The following is a 21,146-nucleotide window of genomic DNA, read 5'->3' as shown; positions in this document are numbered from 1 at the left end:
ACTGGAACTGAGCAAATCATTGGCAACTCATCTTTCTGCAAAAGTAGACATGCTCCATATATTCCATGAGTTTAAGGAACTGTACTTAATTACAACCCCTTTACTGAACACAGAGGAGGAAAAAAAACTTGGAAAGAAAAAGGCTAGTATACATACAAGTGTGTCCTTGTGATGTGAATACATTTAAGTTTTTAAAAATAGACCAAATGTACAAAGAAAAATGTTGATAAGTTAATTATGTAAATAAAAAAGGACTATATATCTCTTTTCAACTTTAAATAAAGTAGATACTGCAATTAGATGCTCTTATTAGAAAGACTATCTCTTTCTTCAGTGAAATATCAATAGCATATTTCTTGCAGTATTAATTCCATTTTTAAAGTAAACTTATCCTGGTTTCTAACATGACAGGCCTTCGCTTACAAAACTGTTGAATAAACATTTCATCTACTCCAGACAGTTAACAAAGCAATGCTCATTACTACAATGTAGAGCACAACGATTCAGTGCAAAGAGGAGAAGGAAGCCTTCTTACCAGGAAGCCATCCGCGTACTGGAAATGAGCTCTGGAGAGGAGATCTTCAGCCGTGGGGCTCAGAGGCTTCGGGTCCGACAAAGACCGCTGGATCCCCTTGGCCGACTCTGGGCTCAGCTGAGCACCGGTGGGCACATCGGCATGAAACATATTCTGAGAACTCGTCTCTTCAGCCATCAGCTTCTCATAGGGCACAAAGGCCGATTCCATGACCGCAGCTGGAGAAACAGGTGAAATGGGAGAATAGAGGACTTTGGGAGATTTAGGAGCTGAAGGAGCTACCTGAAGGGCGTTTTCAGGATGAAGGTGGGATGAATAGCCTATTTCTAATGGCGTTGGGCGCTTTTTATCTTTCTGAGGGGAAGTGGCTTTATGATACGGGGGGCTCTGTGCGTCTGAATCTGTTTCTGTCTGACATCCCAAACTTCCTCCTTTGTACGTTTTTTCTGGAGCTGAAATGTGCTTCACTATTTCTATCTTTGCATCTAACTGGGCCCTGACCGATGGAGTCCTTATGGTTCCGACAGGTTCAGTTTGCACAGATATCTCTGCCACGGTCTGTACCGCAATACTGGAGACCTTGGAAAAGGGTTTGGCCTTATCCACTTCCGCGCTCCCTTCATATTTCCCTCCACGGGCCTTTCTTCTTGATCTGTTGGTGGGATCCCATTCATCTTGGTCTTCATCATCCGTCTGGACACTTGTGTCAACGCTCTTTTTGGTTCTGCGTCTCCTGTCTGCATAGCCTAAGTCTGCACTATCCTCATCATCCGTCTGGACACCGCTCTCCACTATCTTTTTAAGGCCCCTGGGTTCACCTTCGGTGCCTTCATCGTGCTCCCCATAAAGGCCGTGCAGCTTTGGGGTGGAGCTCTTCTTTTTCAGTTGCTTTTCCTCTCTCACATCCACATCCTTAAGAGATAGCTCAGAAACGGAACTGAACGTCCCTGGCTTGGGAACGTACGGAGTCATGCCCTCCGACTGGACAGCGTACCAGCCTTGGCTGTCTGGAATTTCTATCCCCAGGAGGGCAGAGGAAGTGGTGATCACCTCCTCCCCAGGCCAGAACTGGCTGCTTGCAGCATATTGGCCATCGAGGAGGACTTGATCGGTGGTCGTTTTGGGGGACACCATTTCAGAAGGATCATAATTATATTGATACATCTGGTGGATTTTTTGCTCTTCTAAGTGCTGGTGAAGCTGCTGTTGAAGTTGTTGGATTTGTTCAATATGCAGCTGCTGCTGAGCCAACGTTTCTTGCCTCATCATGAACTGAGCCTGCCTCTCTTCTTCCTGCTGATAGAGAAGGTGGTGCTTCATGGAATGCAGTTCCTCGAGCTTCTTTTGAACCATGAATTGTTCTTGTTCTCTAAACCTCTGTATTTCTTGACGTTCCCATTCTAGCTCTTCTGCAAAGCGCTGCTGCTTCAGTTTCTCAAGCTCCAGAAGCTCACGTTCTATGTCCATATGCTGCTGCTTGTCTTCTTCGGGATCAATTCCTTCATCTTCAATTTCATCCAGGAAGGCTTCAGAAGCTGTACTGAAGACGGGCAGCGTTGGCTCAGTGGCAATAGCCTCTAGAGGGAGAGGTTGTATTCCCGGGTCAATGTCAGCAATGGAGGTGTCTTTTTCAGAAGCTTCGGTTGTCAAAAACTGCAGTGATCTTGGGAGTGCCTGGCTCTGTGGCAGGTTTGGCAAGGAAGGCACTGAATCAACGGCATGAAGAGAAGACAGTTCTTGGACTGAAGTGCTGAAAATAGAGCCAGGCTGTGTGGTGATAGCGAATGTCGATGGGATCGGAGCTGCCACTGAGGAGTAAACCACCCCGTTGGAGGATCTCAACACACTTCCATAGGGGGCTCCTAAGGAGGAGGCCATTCTTGCTTGGGAATACTGAGGTGCACTAATGCCAGAAATCACATGCCGGCTCTCTGGATAGGGATCAGAAATCTTGCTTGAATAATCCATAATTTCACCTGAAATTATAGGGGAAAGTTATAGTCCATTCCCCCAAATTGCCATCTTTAATTTTGGTTTGGACTCTGAAAAGCAGCCTACAGAGATGAGTGATAAATATGAGCAATAAAGCGGGAAGGAGCTGCATGCAAATCTTCAACATTTTATTGGGCAGGAGAGGAAGAAAAAAAGAACATTTTCTGAGCATGCGGGTACATGCGGCTCTTTCCAAAAAACAACTGATGAAAATTGGAAAAAAAAAACACATGGGTAAATTCCAACAAAATTTGCCACACTGTGGAACATAAACAAAAGGGGAAAGGCAAAAAAAAAGAGAGGCAAAAATCATCCTGAAATGAGGTGAGCAATGTTGTTACTAAGTTTCCAAGAAAAGTCCAGCGTCTTGTCATACTGACCTGTAGTAACTCTCCCAGAAGTCAAGTCTACCGCTAGATCAGCCGCCCCAACCTGGTACTCAAAGGCGTTCTTGCTTTTATACGGATAGAGCCCGGCCTCAGACAAATTGGTGTCTGACATGGAGGGCTTCATGCCCCCAGCCCCCCTGTAAGCGTAGGGCCCAGAGCGGCCATACTGGTAGTGGTCATCCCTGTAGCCGAATCGATCTTCCGGGAGGGTGGTTGCTGGGGCTTGAGCGGTGCAGCTCCTCCCAAATGGCAATTTGTAAATCACATCGCAACAAACAGCCCTTTTCCCTGCAGTCAAATCTACAGGCTTTTCATCGTCTTCTATTACAGTTGTAAAAAATCCCGAAGTCGTCTCATCAACGGTCACCATTGTTCTGTAGGGTTTTGTAGTGCTCAGGTCAACTACCCCGCTGTCCATAGCAGGAGAAGCGGTGATGCCGTCAGTTACCGCAAGCGGAGGTGCGGTTGCAGCCTTTGTGGCGGCCCAGGCGAGTGCCGATGCTGGCGTACCCAGGGAGAGATTGATGGGAGCATCTTCTCTGCCTGAAAAGAGGGCCTGGCCCCCCATTATTCCAGGACCGGGCTCAAAAGGCTTTGATGTTGTTAACTGAAGTGGAGTTGCCATTCCGTGGCCAAGGTCTATGAGGCTTTCTATACTTGCGCTGTAACTGAGAGCGGAGGCACAGGTCGCCGCTGGAACGGCATCAGCCGCTGGAGCTAAAGAGAGGCTGACCATGGAGACAGTGCTGAGATTTATGATCCCTGGCTGAACTGTGCTCACCCACTGCCCGGAAGTGTCACCTGCCATCGTCTGTCTTCTCGCATCTGTGGGAGTGGCAGACAGGTCCATACAGCTATCTGCTCTGTCAATACTAGCCTTAGTCAAGGTACGGAGATCCATGATGTCCCCAAAGACACGGGATCTTCCGTTTTCTCTGTATTTAGTTCTCTCTACCACAGGAACTATGTCTGGGGGCATCGTTATGGAAACACTATCTAAACTGGCATTTTTTACCAAAGACGCCATAGTCCTGGCAATCCCCGATGTTATTAGTTCTGTGGTGGACTTAGGCATCATCCCAAAAATTGGCTGTCCGGTAGTACCGGTAGGGATAGATGCAGCAGCATTCAAAGCATCCGGGATGCTCTTGCTTTGATCCGTTGCACTTTGCATTTGCAGCGAACTTACAGGCGGCATGAATGAGGTCTGCACAGCCTCTGGAGCCTGTTCCTTAAAGGGGGAAGCCGCAGGCCAACTGCTGACGGCTTGGCTGGTGATGGATTCAGTTGGAGTCCCAGGCTCAGAGGGCAACGTGATGACAACATAGGTTTCCTGAGAGGATTTAGATAATGACGGGGAGGTAGGAGAGGTCAATCTGCACTCAGAAGGGGAAACCAAGCTCAGAGTCATGGGGCTGGTAAAAGGCAGACTTGCTGGCTTGGACTGTGTTTCTGTTGGTTTATAAACGGACACGGGTAGCTGAGGAACGGCTGGTTTAGGAGCAATAGGAGGCTTTATTACTTCCGAAGGTCTGTGCGCGAATACAAGCCCTGCTGGAATTAAAGCTGGCTTAGGGGGGACGGGGGGCGGGGTTGGTGTGCATATTTTTGTGACAGGAGACACGCTAGTTTTTACAGCAGAGGCCTCCCCTACCTTGACAGTACTAATGGATGGTATCATGGCGGGAACTGTGGTCATTGCCGTTTTAACCAGCGGCTTCCTTTTAGGATAAATGGCTGGTTTGGGTAGAATGGGCGGGAGAGGTGGGGGCGGGGGTGGAGGGGGAGGTGGGGGTGGAGGAGGGCCATACGGTGGGGAGGGATGAACAGGAGACCTTTCCAAAAAAGAGCATGTTTGGGAACTAGCAACGGAAGCTGGAGAGGTTTCAGGGATGACAGGAGAAACAGTGCATAATGGAACTATGGAGATAAATTCTTGGTCAGACACAGCATCTATTCCTGCCACGTTAATGGAAATCCTTGAATATTCATCTTCAGAAAGTCTCTTTAGTTCATGAAACTTTGCCACGTCTCTTCCAGCTTTGCCATCTTCTGCCAAGGCAGCAGGGACGACACTTGTGGGTTTTGTTCCCACAGAAGCTGATACAAAGGAGTCGGTTTCAGGAAAGGTGCCTGACCCCTGACTGGCATCAGTCAGATCTTTGGCTTTGAGTGCCTCCTTGGGGGATAATGCAAGGGCTTCGTAGTCCTCAATTTGGGAGACTGCCATAGCCTGTGCCATGGAAACGACCCCATCTGAATCTGATCGTCCATTAAGAGCATCTACTGAGTCTCTACAAATGGTAGCAAGGCCGTCCGATCCAGCTACAGGCGAAGGGGTGCCAGTGGTGTAAACAGAAGACGTAGAAGAGGTGAGAGAACACGTATCCGATGGGAAAACAGGGGTGGCACTTTCTAAGGCCTCAGAGTCCGTCAACATGGACGTTTCCTGGGAAATAATTTCTTCCACCTCACAGGCATAATCAGTAAAATAGTTATCCTCTGTTTCTTCAACTGTAAAGTGCTGGGTAATTTTAACATCTGGAATGGGCAGCACCACGGGGCTCACTGACGTTGTGTCCGAAACTGCTGAAGAAGTGCTCGAAACTAGGGAGGAGTTAGTATCTCCTGCTTCCCCAGACAGGCTCCTCTTTGTGAGGGAAATTGATTCAGGGGACGGCTGAGTAGGGCTGGAGCCCGGGGTCAGCTGGATTCCCTGCCGCTTCATCAGTTCTTCATAAACCGCGTCTGCATCTAGCAGCTGCTTTTCATCAGCCGAAGATGGTGCCCCACTGTCCAGGACAACGATTTCATGACTTTCTGGCATGATGTAAGAACTCGAGACAATGTCTTCTTGAGGCATAATTGAATGCAAAACCTCTATCCTATAGTAGGTGTCTTGCCTATCAATGGGTTTGTGCATAGATTCTTCATAGATGTGTTCTGGGGGGCGGCTTTGCTCTTCCTCTTGGCTAAATTCCTCACACTCTTCTTGTTTTGAAATGAGGTTGGGCTCCCCACTGTACGCACCCTCTACTAACGATTCATAGATATAGTCCTCTATGAGCATGCCGCCATAGAGAGGCTCCTTCTCGAAGACCTCTTCCCTTTCGCTGTCCTCTGAAACAGGCTTGGCCACCTGAGAGGCCTGCAGCATTTCTTCGTACACCTCCTCTGCGCTTCTCAGGGCCTTCTGGTGGTTCCCTGGCTTGGCCGTTCCGAGGGGCTGCTCGTCTGTGGGAGAGTAGAGCGAGACAGCCGTCGGCAGCTTATAAACCTTCTGCACTTCTATTATTTTTTCCGGGCTGATTTCAAAAGCTTCAGGGTCAGATTCGATACTCGGCGAATACTCAGAGCAGGAAGACCGGTGCAGTTCCTCCATTTCTGCCGCCTGGCGCAGTTCTTCGGTTGGGGAAGCGTCCTCGATGGGAGAAAGGTTGCTGGGTGGTGTCTTTGGCCGCTCCCTCCTTCTCTGGGCTCTGAGCTCGTCTTTGTCTTTCTTAGACTTCTTGCTAGAGCTCTTCCTTTGCTGCTGTTCTAGTTCCCGCTGTTTCTCCTGCTCCTTCAGCAGCTCTTCCTCCTCCCTTAGCTCCTCTTCCTCGGAAGAGTCCTCAATCGTCGGGAGAAGAGGCCCGTGTGTCCGGTGTCTGGCCTTACGCTGCTGCTTGCTTTCTCCCCCCATCTTCTTGTGACTGGGACTGCTGTCGCTGTCTTCATCGAAGGAAGAAACAGAGGTAGGGGAGGTACCGGGGGTGAAGCTGGAGGCATGCAGACTAGAAGATCCTTCTCCCCGTGATCTGTCCTCTGGTGAATCCGTAAGGCTCTCCATTTCTAATTCTGGCTCTTCATCAAAGTATAGACATCTCTTGGGTGTTTCTGATCCTTCAGAAAATTTATTTGTAATTGTACTGTTAAGTTCTATCGTTTTGAAGCGGCGGAGACCCCCACCTCCGGTGGCACTAATTTCTTCACCCTCTTGACTTTTCGTCTCTCTATATTTTGGTTCTGGACTTTCATCAAAAGCCTCGTCATCGTCGTCATCGTGCCAAGAATGGCGCCTTCCAGGATCCTCTTCGTAGCCTGCACTACTTTTACGCGACAGCCTCTTGTGTTTTCCACCTGTTCCTTTTTTGATCTTAACTTCTTCCTTCTTCTGAGTTTCATTTGCACTGATTTCTTTTAACTGTTTTCTGATGTATTCTTCATCTTCGGAACCGGAAGCATCTTCATCCGCGCTCATTTCCATGATTTGCTTCCGAATGAAATCCTCGTCATCGCCTGAACCCGGACTGTCCTCTGCTTTGCCTTCGTCATCGCTGCTTGAGGAGCCGGCGCTGGTCTGCCTTCTTCTTCTTCGCGGCACAGGGGAGTTTTCACTCTCGCTGCTGTCCTCCACAGAGTCATAGCGCGGCCTCCTGGTTGATGCGCTCTCTGCCACCCCTGCCGTCTGCCTGGGCCCTTTCTGAGGGGGCAAAGTTTCCTTACTGCCCTGCTCTGGGTCTCCTTCATCTTGAAGGCTCAGTTTTCTCAAACCTCCTTCCTCAGAACCGAACGGCTCTGAGGTGACAGGCAAGAGGGCTGTTTCACGGGAGACCTTTGCCTGCTCAGCGGAAAGGCCCTTGCTCCTCCCAGACTTCTCCTCCACGAGGAGGCTTGTGACCTGAGCTTCCAGAATGGACAAGACCGTGCTTTCTAGCTTGGCCAGGTCGGAAGGGCTAGCCGGGCTGCCCCCTTGTGACAGAGACTCTTTCTCAAAAGACTCCTTCAGCACGTCCTTCTCGTCCGCCTGGACCAGGCTTGGAATTTCACCCAGGGAACTCGAGACGCCATCCGAGGAATACCCTGTATCACTCAAGCCTTGAGGGCTTTTGGGCTGCTGAGAACTTAATATGTCTGATTTGTCATCTTCTTTTTCCTAAAACATACACAAACATACAGAGACATATTAAGATTTAGGCTTTCAAGATAACAAAACAATAAATTCACCAACCAGTATAACTGTGATTCTGAAAACCCAGAGAAAGCATTGTGAGTGACAAAACTTGGTTAAGCTAGAACTTTTAATTTTGCATTTAAGCAATATAAAATACCACTTAACTTATATTTTCCCCAATTAAATAGAAAATAACTTGTTCTCAATATCATTCAGGAATATTTTAAAGTGTGGCGCTATATTTAACGGGACCAGCATCTTATTTAGATTTAACAGGTAGTATAAGAATACTTTGGTGCACATTCAGTTAATAAAAATACTTTAAGTTGCATAACACTACAAACATCTTTAATAAAAAACAACACGTTTCAGGGAAGACAGACTGCATGAAGAAGAGCCAAGGTCAAAACTATTTCAATCTTTAAATTTACTATGGGTTCAGTTTAATTTAGTTGGTTATTTTCTAAAAAGTTGTTATGAAGATAAAATATGTTCTACGTAACAATCCAATTCGACACTTAATATGTCACTGACTTATTCCAGGGTGCCTGCTGGTTCCTGAGGCTGATGGTTCTCAGGTCCTTCAAGCCTCTGACTCATAACAAGTTAGTATTCTACATTTCAGAATAGCTGACTTTAAAAGGGGGAGAGCAGTAAGGATTCCATGAATGAAAATCCTTCCCACAAAAATATGGCCTCAAAAACAAGACAATCACAGGCCAAATACAGGGGACACTACGGAGAAAATAAAGTAGGAGATGAAACACAGAACAGAGTTCTCTGATCAGCTGTGAAACAAAAAGGATAGATATTACAAAGGGAAGGAAAAGCATATAACGTATGCATAATATTAGAGAATAGTTCAAATCTGTAGGTAAGGCTCAGAATTGGCCGAGGCTTGCAATATACACCAAAATTAACAACAGAAAAGGTTGTGTGGAACAAGAGGAAGGTCAGCAAGCAATTGGTCTGTGAGTTGGAGACATTGGCTATAGGTAAAAAAATTACAGGGAGAAGCAGAACTATTTAATTATTATGTTTCATCTGTTGTTTTTTTTACAAAATAAAAATGGTGCCACTTGGCCGAAGTTATACTGTGCAAGGTGCAATTGAAATTGAGGTCAACATACATGAGAAATTGCTAGAAGAGTGCACAGCTGTTTTGAATTGCCAATAGAAGAGAATATTTATAATTTAGGGTTGAACTGTGCGTCCTTAGTGCTCTCTGAGCTTGGCTGTTTCCTTGCAGACGTTTTGTTACTCAGTTAGGTAACGGCATCAGTGCTGCAGGAGAGGAGAGCTTGCTCTCTGATTACATACAGGAACTAACCGTCTCTAACTCTACTTGGCTTTTTCAAGACCAGCCAAGGTTCACTAAGTGCTGCCACCCGCTGTAAATTACTTCCTTCAGTCAAGCGTGGCTCCTACGAACATCTCCAAATCGGTTTTTCTGGCCTGACATAGAAATAGATTTTGTCAATCCTTAACAGGAGAGGAATGTCAAGCGCTTACCGTTTTGTCTCTCACCGTCTCCACAGGATAAGACTTTGGTAAGGAGATGGGTAGATCTTTGGGCAGTTTATCAGCTTCTGGAATGGCTTCTGATGGGATCGTGGGACGTTCTTCCTTCTGCTTTGTTTCTACATGCATTCCAGCTTCTGGCCTTTCTTCGAACAGTTGCTCTCCTTCTGGTACGTGTCCGATTGTGGGGAGGTGGTCTGAGGCTTCTGGCGGGGGCCTTTGGCCACTACTTGTCTCGGAAGACTTTGGCTCCACCCTGGGCAATTTCACTTCTTTTAGTTCCTTAAATTTCACAGAATCTTTTAAAAGCTGATCGGCGGATGCCGTTTTCATTATTTTTGCCGGAATTCGTTTTGAATCTTCTTTCTGAATTTGATCAGAGGATAGGATCTTGGCCAATTTTGCCTGCTGAAATTTTGGTTCAACTTTCACAATTTCGCCATCTGAGGCTACTTTTGTCATTTTGTCCCGGTAAATCTTTGGATCCGGCTTTTGAAGGTCTTGCGGGGTTCTATCAGCTGATGGTATTTTTTCCAAGGTCCCCGGATCCACCTGACTCTGATCAGCAGGTGGCGATTTGACTTGAGCGGCTGGCTCTTCCTTCCGCGGTTCCTCTCTGGCCAGTTTCACCGGTTGACATTCTGAGTCTTCGGACAGAGGTATTTTTGCATCTTCCATGCTTATCTTATCATGTGAACGCTTGTCAATTGTAGCCAGTTTTGACTCATTTTTAAGAATTTGATCAGCAGATGATGATTTCCCCAATTTTTCCTTTTCTGCTTTTGAATCTTCTTTTGAAATTCCTTGAATGATTCTATCAACAGATGTTGTTTTTGCTAATTTTCCTGGTGAAAGCTTTGAAATATCAATTTTAAAGATTTCTTCTTGGATCCGACCAGTAAATGTCTTTGCTGAAAGTGTCTCCTTCTTTACCTTCGGATCCTCTTTCTGGGTTTCTGAACCAACCTTTGGTTTCTCAGAGCGCAGGGCAGGTTTTGCTGAAATCTGTTGCTGTTGGTGCAACTCGGCAGATTTGGACTGACTCTGAAGGACCGGATTTGATGGTCTGACAGGGGATTTTGGAAACACAGGAGGTGTGATTTTCTCCATTTCCCCAAGTTGTCCTGAAAGCGCCCTTTGAGTTTGGCAGTTTAGGCATAACCATTCTTGGACCTGGAATTTAATGAATGGCGTTACATTACTAAAAAGGTATCTCACTAAAATAGTAACATTGATACTTGCAACTCTAAACAGCATCCTGACTTTAAAAACAAGGTAACTTACTTGACACTGAAACTCTTTTCAACAATGCATGTTACCTCAATAGCGACTGCTTTGAGCCCGGCTCTTAGCAAGATGGACTGTCGTATTCCTCGCTTCTTTCTGCTAGAATGGTACCATTGCTTACGCAGTGGTGACGGTGGCCCTTGCGTATTTCATATTCTACAGTTAAGGTTAGAACACAGCATAGAATTCAGCACAAGGATTGGACCCAGGGTAGAGTCCCTTGGCAAAAAGCTTTTGCATTTAGGTAAAGGTTTCCCCTCGCACATATGTGCTAATCATTCCCGACTCTAGGGGGCGGTGCTCATCTCTGTTATAAAGCCGAAGAGCCAGCACTGTCCGAAGACATCTCCGTGGTCATGTGGCCGGCATGATTCAATGCTGAAGGCGCATGGAACACTGTTCCCTTCCCACCAAAGGTGGTCCCTATTTTTCTACTTGCATTTTTTACGTGCTTTCGAATTGCTTTCGGTTGGCAGAAGCTGGGGCAAGTAACGGGAGCTCACCCTGGGGGACATAAGGACTCGAACCTAGGGACTCGAACCACTGAACTGCCGACCTTTCTGATTGACACGCTCAGCATCTTAGCCACTGAGCCACCATGTCCCTTTTTGCATTTAGGAGAGAACCACAATTAAGATTTCTTTTCCAATACAGAAGCTTTCCAGGATAATGACGGTGCATTCTTCTAGAAGCTGCCTTAGAATAAATCAAGAGGCATTTGCTCAAATGTCTCAAAATGTCTCCCTTTCCCCCCCCCCCCTCCCTTCAAAAACCTACAACAAACTATGGAAATTCACCTAGTTCTGTTTCTATGCCTTCAGGAGCAGCTCATGTTGCTTTAATGCGTTCCATGTTTTCCTGTCATGAATAATATTTCTGATTCAAGACTTTCCCTTAGGTTCCTGGTTTTTATTCATATTCAGAAAAGAGTGGTTTGATAGAAAGAATTTCTCCAAGATGGACAGAGACAAAAAGCTTCCGCCGTTTCATGAATTTGCCTATGTGAAAGTTTTTGCAATTGGACTACAGAAAATTAACATGAGTGAATTCAAGATGGACTTTAGTAAACCTAACCATGCTATTATTTTGAGTAGCGTGTAAGAAGCACACGCTGCTTAATAGATATATAATTTTAGCAATTCGGTTATACATATATATGCATTATGTATAATCAGTTACATTTCATAAACAGGAGTAATGTCTATATAATTACTAAAATTATATTAATTCAGAGAATAACCCAAAATGGATAATTAGAGGGAATCACCTATTGGAAACAACCTGGAATTTCTTTCCCAAATAACCAAGTTCAAAACCATAAGGATCTACTGTTTCATTTTATAAGCATATCAAACCTGAGATATGAGAAAAACATACAAAAGGTAAAAGAAATCCATTGTTGTTGGATTAAAAGAGAATCCAGTTGAACCGCATAAGCAATTGGGACATGTTGTTATGAAAGTGATCGGCCATTGCTTTCTTCTGAAGGTTTTTTTTCCCCCCACTTCAAACCCAGTTAAACTGTTGTGTGAATTGCATGAGGTATTTGGATGGCGTATAAATGATTTTGGTCTAGTGGTAAAGGCATCAGGCTACAATCCAGGAGACCGAATTCTCATTCCACCCAGGGACAAAGCCAGATGGGTGACTTTGGGCCAGTCACTCACTCTCAGCCCTAGGAACGAGGCAAGGGCGAACCCGTTCCAAAATCTCACCCAAAAAAGGCAAAGATCTTAAGTTGCCCCGTAGCCCCAGCTGATTCAAAGGTAACACCCCCCCCCCACAAAAGAGAGAGGGGCGGGGAGGTCTAGTCTTTAATTTCTCCCTAGCCCATCCTCCTACCCATTTCTTTTAAAGCAAGAAACCCAACCCACTAGGACATTGGATAACAACAATACCAGATTTCTCTGTAATGGGTGGTAGGTTGCTGTATTCTACCCTGAGTGGGTAACAATGAAGGATTCCCAACATAGCACCGTAACCTTGTTTTACTGCTCTGTGTTTTTGCAACAGCTACTACGTAAGAGCAATGGGCTTTGCCAGCCTGCATTGGCAGAATAATCTTTAAGCCTGGGAAGGCTGGAAGAATGGGGAAGAGGCATGAGGGCTCCTTCAGAAGGGAAGTTCCTTCCTTCCGCTTTTCTACTATAAACACCAGTCACCTCTACAGTGTTAAAATTTTACAGTTTATATTATATATAAACAGCCTTACAGTGTTTTAACTCTGGTTAGTCTATTATAGCTTATTTGATTTGACTTACACAGCTGCCCTTCTGTCGTTGTCCCCACCCCCCCTGAAAAAAATGATGCTGGGCGGGGCTCACCACCTTAGGAACAAAGTGCCTGTAAGCATCCCAGGATCCTGAATGCCAGGTGGGTGGATATGTAAACGGAACGAATGAAATAGGCAAACAGATAAAAATATGGACGATACAAAAATAGAACAGGAAGCAAAATGCACGGTATCTGCAGAATACTCATAAAAAGCCCTGGGCATAAGTGAACAAGCAGACTTCCTTCCACACTTGGGGTCCAAGGCTCGGGCACTGAGGACCTAAGGAGGACGCATCGGGACCGGGAAGGCCTAAAACCCACTGCTGCTCAGCCTCATTCGGGTCGAGGCAAATCCTGTCCTTCCTCATCCAGGGAGACACACACACACACACACACACACACAGAGGGATCAGGCCCTGGGAGAGGATCTCCATGGCACGGATTAGTTGTCTGAGGGCCAACTGAGCATCGCAGGGATTTGGGCATGGAGGCTGCCCATAGCAGCCCGGAGGGAGAGCCACTCTCAGAGAAGTCTCCCCCACCAGGGCTGGGGTGCGGGAGGGTCATTTAACCTTCTGGGGCAACCATTTCGTTTTTGGAACCTGCATAAGGAAACTCCAAATGACCCAGGTAAGTGCATGGAGGGGGCTTCTTTACCAGCTCCAGGGTTAATATTTGGATAAAAATAATGTATGTTTAGCCATTACTTTGTCTTTGTCTTTCCCATGCAATCTGCCACAAACAGACAGTGATTTGGCTCTGCTCTGTACAGTGGCCTGCACATTATGCCTCACAGCTCCTGTTAGGGCATTAGATGCTGGCTATCTGAACGTTTAAGGAAGGCTGGTTCTTCTTCTTTCTTCTTCTTCTTCTTCTTCTTCTTCTTCTTCCTTCTTCTTCTTCTTCTTCTTCTTCTTCTTCTTCTTCTTCTTCTTCTTCTTCTTCTTCTTCTTCTTCTTCTTCTTCTTCCTCCTCCTCCTCCTCCTCCTCCTCCTCCTCCTCCTCCTCCTCCTCCTCTTCTTCTTCTTCTTCTTCTTCTTCTTCTTCTTCTTCTTCTTCTTCTTCAATGCCGACTGGCGACCACACGGAGGAGAGCCTTTTCTGTTGCAGCTCCGACCCTGTGGAACGATCTCCCCGCTGAGATCCGTACCCTCACCACCGTCCAGACCTTCCGCGCAGCCCTCAAGATCTGGCTCTCCCAGCAGGCCTGGGGATAGGTTCCTAATTCACCCGCCCGAGTGTTTGATTGTTGAACGAAAGTTGTGTTTTACTATTTTTTCTTTGTTCACATTTTGTTTTGTTTTTGATGTTGCACTTCCCTCCCTTGTGATTGTGAGCCGCCCTGAGTCCCCTCAGGGAAAAGGGCGGCCTATAAATTTTAATAAATTCTAAATTCTAAATTCTAAATTCTTCTTCTTCTTCGTCTTTGTCTTCTTCTATTGGTGTGGAATTGAAGCCTAAGTGCATAATCACCTACAAAAACACCCAGATTATTTTCAGCTGAATATATAGGTGAGATATTTAAATGCAACAGAGAGACCAAAAGCGCTAAAAATAGAATGTCTCCAGAGACCTGTGAAGTTTCATGCCATGGATCTGATTTAATGAAGCGATTCTCTTTGAATACTAAGCGGGGCTAAAGTGCAGAAATACAGAACTATTTTTTTAAAATAATTACCAAATAACCTTACACTTTTTCCATCTTATCAACCTTTTCCCTGCAACGATGACAACGATGTGCATAAAGAGGCTACGCTGTGGCTTATGGGGGACACAGGAGGCTAGAAAGGGCTTGTTATAGTCCACACAATGATCACAACATAAATTGGGGAAGTTGCTCCCTGCTTTGCTGGGCATGAAATTTTCTCTTCCCGGGGGGGTGGGGGGTGGGGGGAGTTATCATACTTTCAAACAAATCAATTCAATGCCTCAAAATATTCATAACCTTTTTTTACACAAGATTTTTTTAAAACACACAACTGATGAGCAACATCAGTTGATCGTCACTTGCTTTGAAATCCACTCACTGCTGCAAATGGCAAAACCCTAATTTAACTTCTCACAAGTAACGGATAATTGTGTCTAGTCTAGCAAACCTAGGCCTGAAAAGTCCAAAAGACACAAATAACTAGTAAATTACTCTGGTTAATCAACAAATCCAAGTTCAGTTCAGTTCAGATCAACATTTATTTATTTATTTGTTTATTTTGGTACAACAAAACAACTGACACCCACACAGATGTTTACTCAAGCCCAGGCCTGATAGCTAACTCCTCCACAAAACACTTAACTACTATTGTATGGCAATAACTGTGAACATTGCTAGGACTCCCAGGTGCGAGGAATCCCACTGAAAGGTTATGAGGACGGTTTGGGATGATTTCAAAGTCACAGAAGTCGGGCTGGCAGGAGGAGAAATGGCCCAAGCCAATCACACAAAAACACACTCTCTGTGCATCAATCCACACAAGCAGCATCTAGGAGATGCTTTCTATAATGCTATGGTGATAAGAGGTCAGATCCTGGTCACTTCAGGGAAAATACAGAAAGTGGTTTGGTGGTGTTGTTTTTTCCAGAATATTTTTTGACTTCTCAGTTCAGCCTACAATCCTCGGATTTCCCATCCCATTAACAATCAGCTCTGACCAGTTTCACATCTGACTTTAGACAAATTCGTCCCAACTGCACCACCTGCGAGAAGTGCTTTTTCATCCATCTGTGATAAATCAACAGATGTTTTGGGCTTCCTAGTCTGATCTAAAGTCTGGGCAGTGCCTTGTGGTCACCTATCCGTATCCTAAGAAGGTCCAATCCTGGTTTGGTTTTTCAATATCAGCCAGGTGCAAAATACTCCACAGTACAATGCAGAGGAAGTAGAATATTGTTTTTTTTTTAAATAGACTTTAGAAGGCTCCCTATTACGTTTGCCTAATAAATTCTGGATCTGGTTTCAGCATGCGGTTCTGTTTTTATTTGCTAGAATGCTGCCCTGTGATAATGCTTTTACAAGATAGCCTACAATTTCATTGAGATCTAGAACAAAACAGAGGGTTTTACCCCTAGTTAGGCTAAGATATTCTAATTTAGATGACACTATCCAAGATAATCTTCATCTTAGGTGAAGTCTCAATCTCTGCCACAAATTCACTCTTCATTCATTACAAAGGTTTGGTCCTATTTGGCATCCTTATTCAGCCCTCCTTTAGTGAAGATTTTTCTTTTCAACTGGAAATTCCTGACCATTTCATTCTTGACTGTTATATGCTATACAGTGACACCATGGTACTCATTGTTAATTGGTTCCAGGAGACACGCCAAGTACCAAAAATGATGAGTTACAAACAAAATTTTCCCATAAGGAATAATGCAGTGAATCACAAGGCAGCTTTCAGTGACAAGTTCTAACTTGTGCATTAAGTACCAAACAAATGAATACCAGGACCAAATGTTTACATCAAAATGCACTGAATACCAAATCTGATGAGTTTCAAAGCAGCTGAGTACCAAGATATTACTCTTATGAATTTTTGTCTTTTTATATGATTTGATTGCTTTACCATTAAAGAACTGTCTGTCTGTCTGTCTCTCTCCTGTCTTTCTTTCTTTCTTTCTTTCTTTCTTTCTTTCTTTCTTTCTTTCTTTCTTTCTTTCTTTCTTTCTTTCTTTATTATATAAGCAAAAGACAAAAGCCTCCTCTACTGGCCACATGCCAGTAAATCACAAACTAACAGGTTGTAAGATACTTCGTCTTCTTTCTTTTTCCAAAAGCTTCCAGCAGTAGAAGCACCTTTGACATTTTAGAAATAGTTGCAAAAGTTCAGATCCTGTTTTAACTGCCAAGAGATACTCTTGCAGAGAGCACTACAAACATTGCCGCTTGTGTACTTGTAGGGGAGGGGTTGACCACAAAGACCATAAGAGGCTGGGACAGAGGTTCTGAAACGGGGTGGGGGCCATGTTCCGGAGGAGGAGGAGGTCGTGAGATAATTTGGGATTGCTGGTTAGTGACCTGAGGGTCCCACTTTGGGACTGCTGTGGTAGCACAAAAAACTTGTGTGAAAAACTGAGTCTGTGTTTTGGGGGGTGGTGGAGGGTGGGGGGCGGTAATTACCTTCTTTGAGACCAAAAGGGCCATTGGATTAAACAGTCTAAGATCCACCAGGGTTGGAGGATTATCACTTAGGAATCCAGTTGCCTTACTAGCACCAGCAACTATTTATATGCCAGTAAACATTTGCAGAGATTCCCTCGGGGGGGGGGGGCTGAATGCTCTTCCTCCCCCAAATGGCTCCAACGGTTTTACATTTAGTTTGCTTGGGTCAAAATGTGCAGCCAACTGGATGGCAAAATGGACCAAGTGGAGTCCGAAACTCCCCCACTGGCATCAAATCCATTGGCTGTTGATGCTCCAAATGGATTAATTTAAATGGCTGCCTTTCCGTTCTCCCAAGAGACGTTCTCCAAGGACAATGGATAATCAGCAGCAGTCAAAAGCCTTCCATGCAACCTTCCCTCTCTATGTCTGAGATCTGGAAGGAGTTAACAGATAATAGCAGCACCGAGAAACAATGGCTTTACTGCTTCTCAAAAAGGGTTTCTGAAGAGATCAATCTCAATTTTAAAATGTCACGACAAGATCTACCTATGGAACTGATGTGGGAAGCCAGCAATGAGGTACACAAAGTAGGAAGGGGAGTCATTCATCTCGAGTCACATGATTTCCTAAAACTATGTATGTGTATGTGTTTGTGTATGTGTATATATATACACACACACAAACACACACACACATGCTGGTCTTGTTGTATTCGGGTCTTTTCCCGTGCAAGATTGTCCCGTGTACAATAGTGCAAATTAGAGGGGAAAAATGTCTAGAAACTTGGAAGTGACACAGCCAATTTCAGCTTAGCTTCCTGCAGAGTTCTTTATTATTACCATGATATGTGAGAAAAAGCTGATTTCTGATGCTCAGAGGTTTTATGCCTCCGAGGTGTGTGTGCTCGGAGGTGTGTGTCTGAGGGCAAAACCTGCAGCTCACTAATTGTATAAAAGTATAGCAAAATAGGCCCCTCCAGTTTTTGTAAATGACACACAGGTGCTGCAATCATGTTCAGTCCCACTGTGGTGCTATTACCCTGCCCTGCTCTCCACAACACAACACACAATGATGCTGGATTTCATTATAAGAATGTCATCTCCTCTTTTAACTCCACAATGAGTAAGTAGAGAAACGCCCATTTCCATGGCAACGCCTTGTTTATAAAAGTGACTCTATTGTTTGTGCCAGTGCTCAGATCCTGAACGTCTGGACTGTGTGTTTATAGGCCAAAGTAATTTCTAACCCAGGATGAGTTATACATCTTTACGTTTTCTCTCTCTTATGAAAAATAAAAAGAGCAGACACTATTTCTCCAGACATTGGACGTGGCTACCATTAATATGCTTTCATGTCTTGGCCAGAAAAGCCAGGAGTGAGCAAGATTCCTACAAAGCAAAAGAGCCAAAACAGTATCTGGGCTGCTTAAATGTCGTTTTGTTTCTTACGGACAGACAGATGGATAAAACGGAGGGTGGGGAAATCAGGGCTTTGGGAGGAATATCCAGGACTACTCGCTGATTTCCCTTCCCTTCTGATTCTCAGAGATCGCCTGGAGAGGTCCCTGCATTTTTCTTAGCACGGTGTTTTCCCCAGCATGCTTTGCCTCCTTCCGAGGGCTGAGAGGAAACGACTGGCCCAAAGTCACCCAGCTGGCTTTGTGCTCAAGGCTGGACTAGAACTCAGTCCCCCCCCCCCGGTCTCTGCCGATCCCTTCAACCCCACCCTTCAAACTGACTCTCCAAGGACTCAGTGGAGGCTCCACTTATCAGCCCTGGCGGTTTCATACTTTCCCAGGCAGGCAGGCAGGCAGGCAGGAAGAGAGGAATAAAAACCCTCCTTCCCTTTTCTGCCTTATTGGAAACTACAGCAGGGGACGGGGGGGGGGGGGCTGCAGCCATCTGGGGGCGGCAGGAGAGGAGAGGGAAAAGGCCGGGGGGGGGGGTGGGGGAGGTAGTGTTACACAGGTATGCTCTCAGGTTCGGCTTATGGTCACTCACTCACAGGCCTGGAGAACTGTCACACTCAACCCCAAATCAAATCAGTGAGTTTAAAAACACAGCAAACTTTTACTGATACTGTCTCTGTCTCTGTCTCTCTCTCACACACACACTAATCCACACTCACCCAGCATCCACTCAGGGGCTGGGCGGCCTCCAGGGCCCCCAGGGGGATAACCCAGGGGGAGGGGTCTCCCACGTGCTCCGGCCCAACGTCTGTCCGGTCGTTCCCTTGACTGACTGGCTTCCTCTCCTTTCCCTGAGGGAGCCTTTCCTGGCTTTCCTCCACCCTGCTCACCTGCCTTCGCCATCTCCAGGCGCGGTGGCTTCGGCCTGGCCTCCCAGGAGCACCGTCAGTCACGGGCGCCTTGGGGGCCATCCTGAAACACCCGGAGCCCCGTTGGAGCACTGACCAACTCGCTGCCAGTCAATCGTCCAAGGAGGCTTCACTCGGAGCGGCACGGAGCCTGCATCAAGGCCTTTCACACCAGACATCCACATCTGCCTATCCGAAGCCTCGGGAAACAATCGATAGTTGGGCAAAAATCCCACCTATAAAGGTATGGCCGACCGTGAGACCAACCGTAATAATAAACAAATGACCAAATACCAGGATTAGCCTAAAACAGCAACGATCATTAAATAATTCTGAAGCCACATAGGCACATTGACCAATCCAAATAAAACATGATAATAGCAGGAGGTTAAAAAAAAAAGCTTAGGGCAAAATACAAGTAAAATATTCAAACGTTAGGCCAAAATCGTTTTTGTTTAATATTTAACTCATGTTAAGAAATATAAAATAAAAAAATACTTTTTAAAATTAAAATAAATATGAGCCGAAAAGAATGGTTGCGGATAAATATGTTATCAGTCATCACTACATTTAATGAAAGATGTATGGATAAGGTTAAAAAAGACAGAAAACAGTTCTGTACAATAAAACCATTTTTAAGACAAAATGGACATTTGTGAGGATAATGGAAACTTGATTTTGATTTCATTAGTGGTCAAAAATATTGAAATAAATCAGTTCACGTTTCCAGCAGAAATTGAAATCTAATTGGCTCCACTACTCAATTCGCCACTGCCCAGAATGGGTGACTCTTGATTTTGGAGTTTCATAATGCTAAGCACTCCCAGCATATGCTTTTCATGCTTCACATTTTTTAGTCTTTGAAAATGGTTGTTTTCTTTCTGCAGGGTAAAAACTGAGAATGTTGCCCTGCCTATTATTTTCCTGCTCGAAATGGCCTCTTGAAGGCAGGGCCCACAGCAGACACCAAGTGAATGTGACACTGTAAAAGCCAAAACGCTGAGAGGGAATTAAAAGAAAGAGAAAACTTGCTTTGCGAGCTTCGGGCAGAAAAAATTCTGGCACTGCAATTTAATGTACCTAAGTAATAACAGCTAAAAGGATTTATGTGTAAAATGTAATGTAAAATTCAGCAAAACAGAATACTCCAAACTTATGTAAGAGCATGCATGAAAAAAAACAGCCAGAGGTTCTAGACATTTAAAAGATCCAAAGAATCTGGGACAGGAGACCTTGCAGAACGCTCACAAATCCTTCAAACGTCCACCTAGTGCCCACAGCGGCAGCGGCAGCGGCGGCAGCGGCAGTAGTAAATTCGGGCACGGAGGGGGCCTATTCGGAAACCGAACTCTCTGGAAATTCAGTTGCTCAGGACCGTAAAGGTCTTGGACACCAACTTTTAGGTAGTGGTGAAAGTTGCCTTATGCAACTGCAAAGCCTTTGCTTGTCTCCAGCCGTCAGCCAGGTGAGTCCCTCCAGGTTGTTGCCATGGGACTTCCAAGAGATCATGCCCAACCTGGAAGGGGCGTTTCCTTGCCACCTTTGCCAGATCTGTTTTTACAGTATCTGCCAGAGTTAGCATTGGCTTAACTGCGGTGGTTCCGATTGCCCAGGGAGCTCAGCCGTATCCATTTTCCCAGGGCCAGAATGACGGAAAAATCCACTGGGCTGCCTGACACCTTTATGGAGATGCCCAGCCAACATACCTGACTGTCATCCATTTCTGGCACCGCAGAACACCTCTTCCCTTAACAGCTGCAACACTATTGCAAGTCAAAAATTCAGCACACATCCATTTTCCTG

At 45.4% G+C, this 21,146-nt stretch overlaps 1 protein-coding gene across 5 annotated transcripts in view; it reads right to left on the bottom strand.

The window, feature by feature from the left end:
• PCLO (piccolo presynaptic cytomatrix protein) overlaps nucleotides 1–21,146 on the bottom strand; it is an 88,325-nt gene that overhangs the window by 44,783 nt on the left and 22,396 nt on the right. For all 5 annotated transcript variants that reach the window (XM_087722435.1, XM_087722434.1, XM_087722430.1 and 2 more), the window contains exons 4-6: nucleotides 9,362–10,543; nucleotides 2,908–7,831; nucleotides 536–2,511 (exon numbers count right to left, since the gene is read on the bottom strand). In XM_087722435.1, coding sequence (XP_087578561.1) covers nucleotides 536–2,511; nucleotides 2,908–7,831; nucleotides 9,362–10,543 — 8,082 coding nt within the window. The remainder of the gene's footprint in view (nucleotides 1–535; nucleotides 2,512–2,907; nucleotides 7,832–9,361; nucleotides 10,544–21,146) is intronic.

This window comes from Thamnophis sirtalis, unplaced genomic scaffold (assembly GCF_051295495.1).
Source record: "Thamnophis sirtalis isolate CommonGarterSnake01/CBP01778 unplaced genomic scaffold, rThaSir2_p1.2 scaffold_9, whole genome shotgun sequence".
NCBI classification, from domain to species: Eukaryota; Metazoa; Chordata; class Lepidosauria; order Squamata; family Natricidae; genus Thamnophis; species Thamnophis sirtalis.
This window is presented reverse-complemented; position numbering and strand designations above follow the sequence as displayed.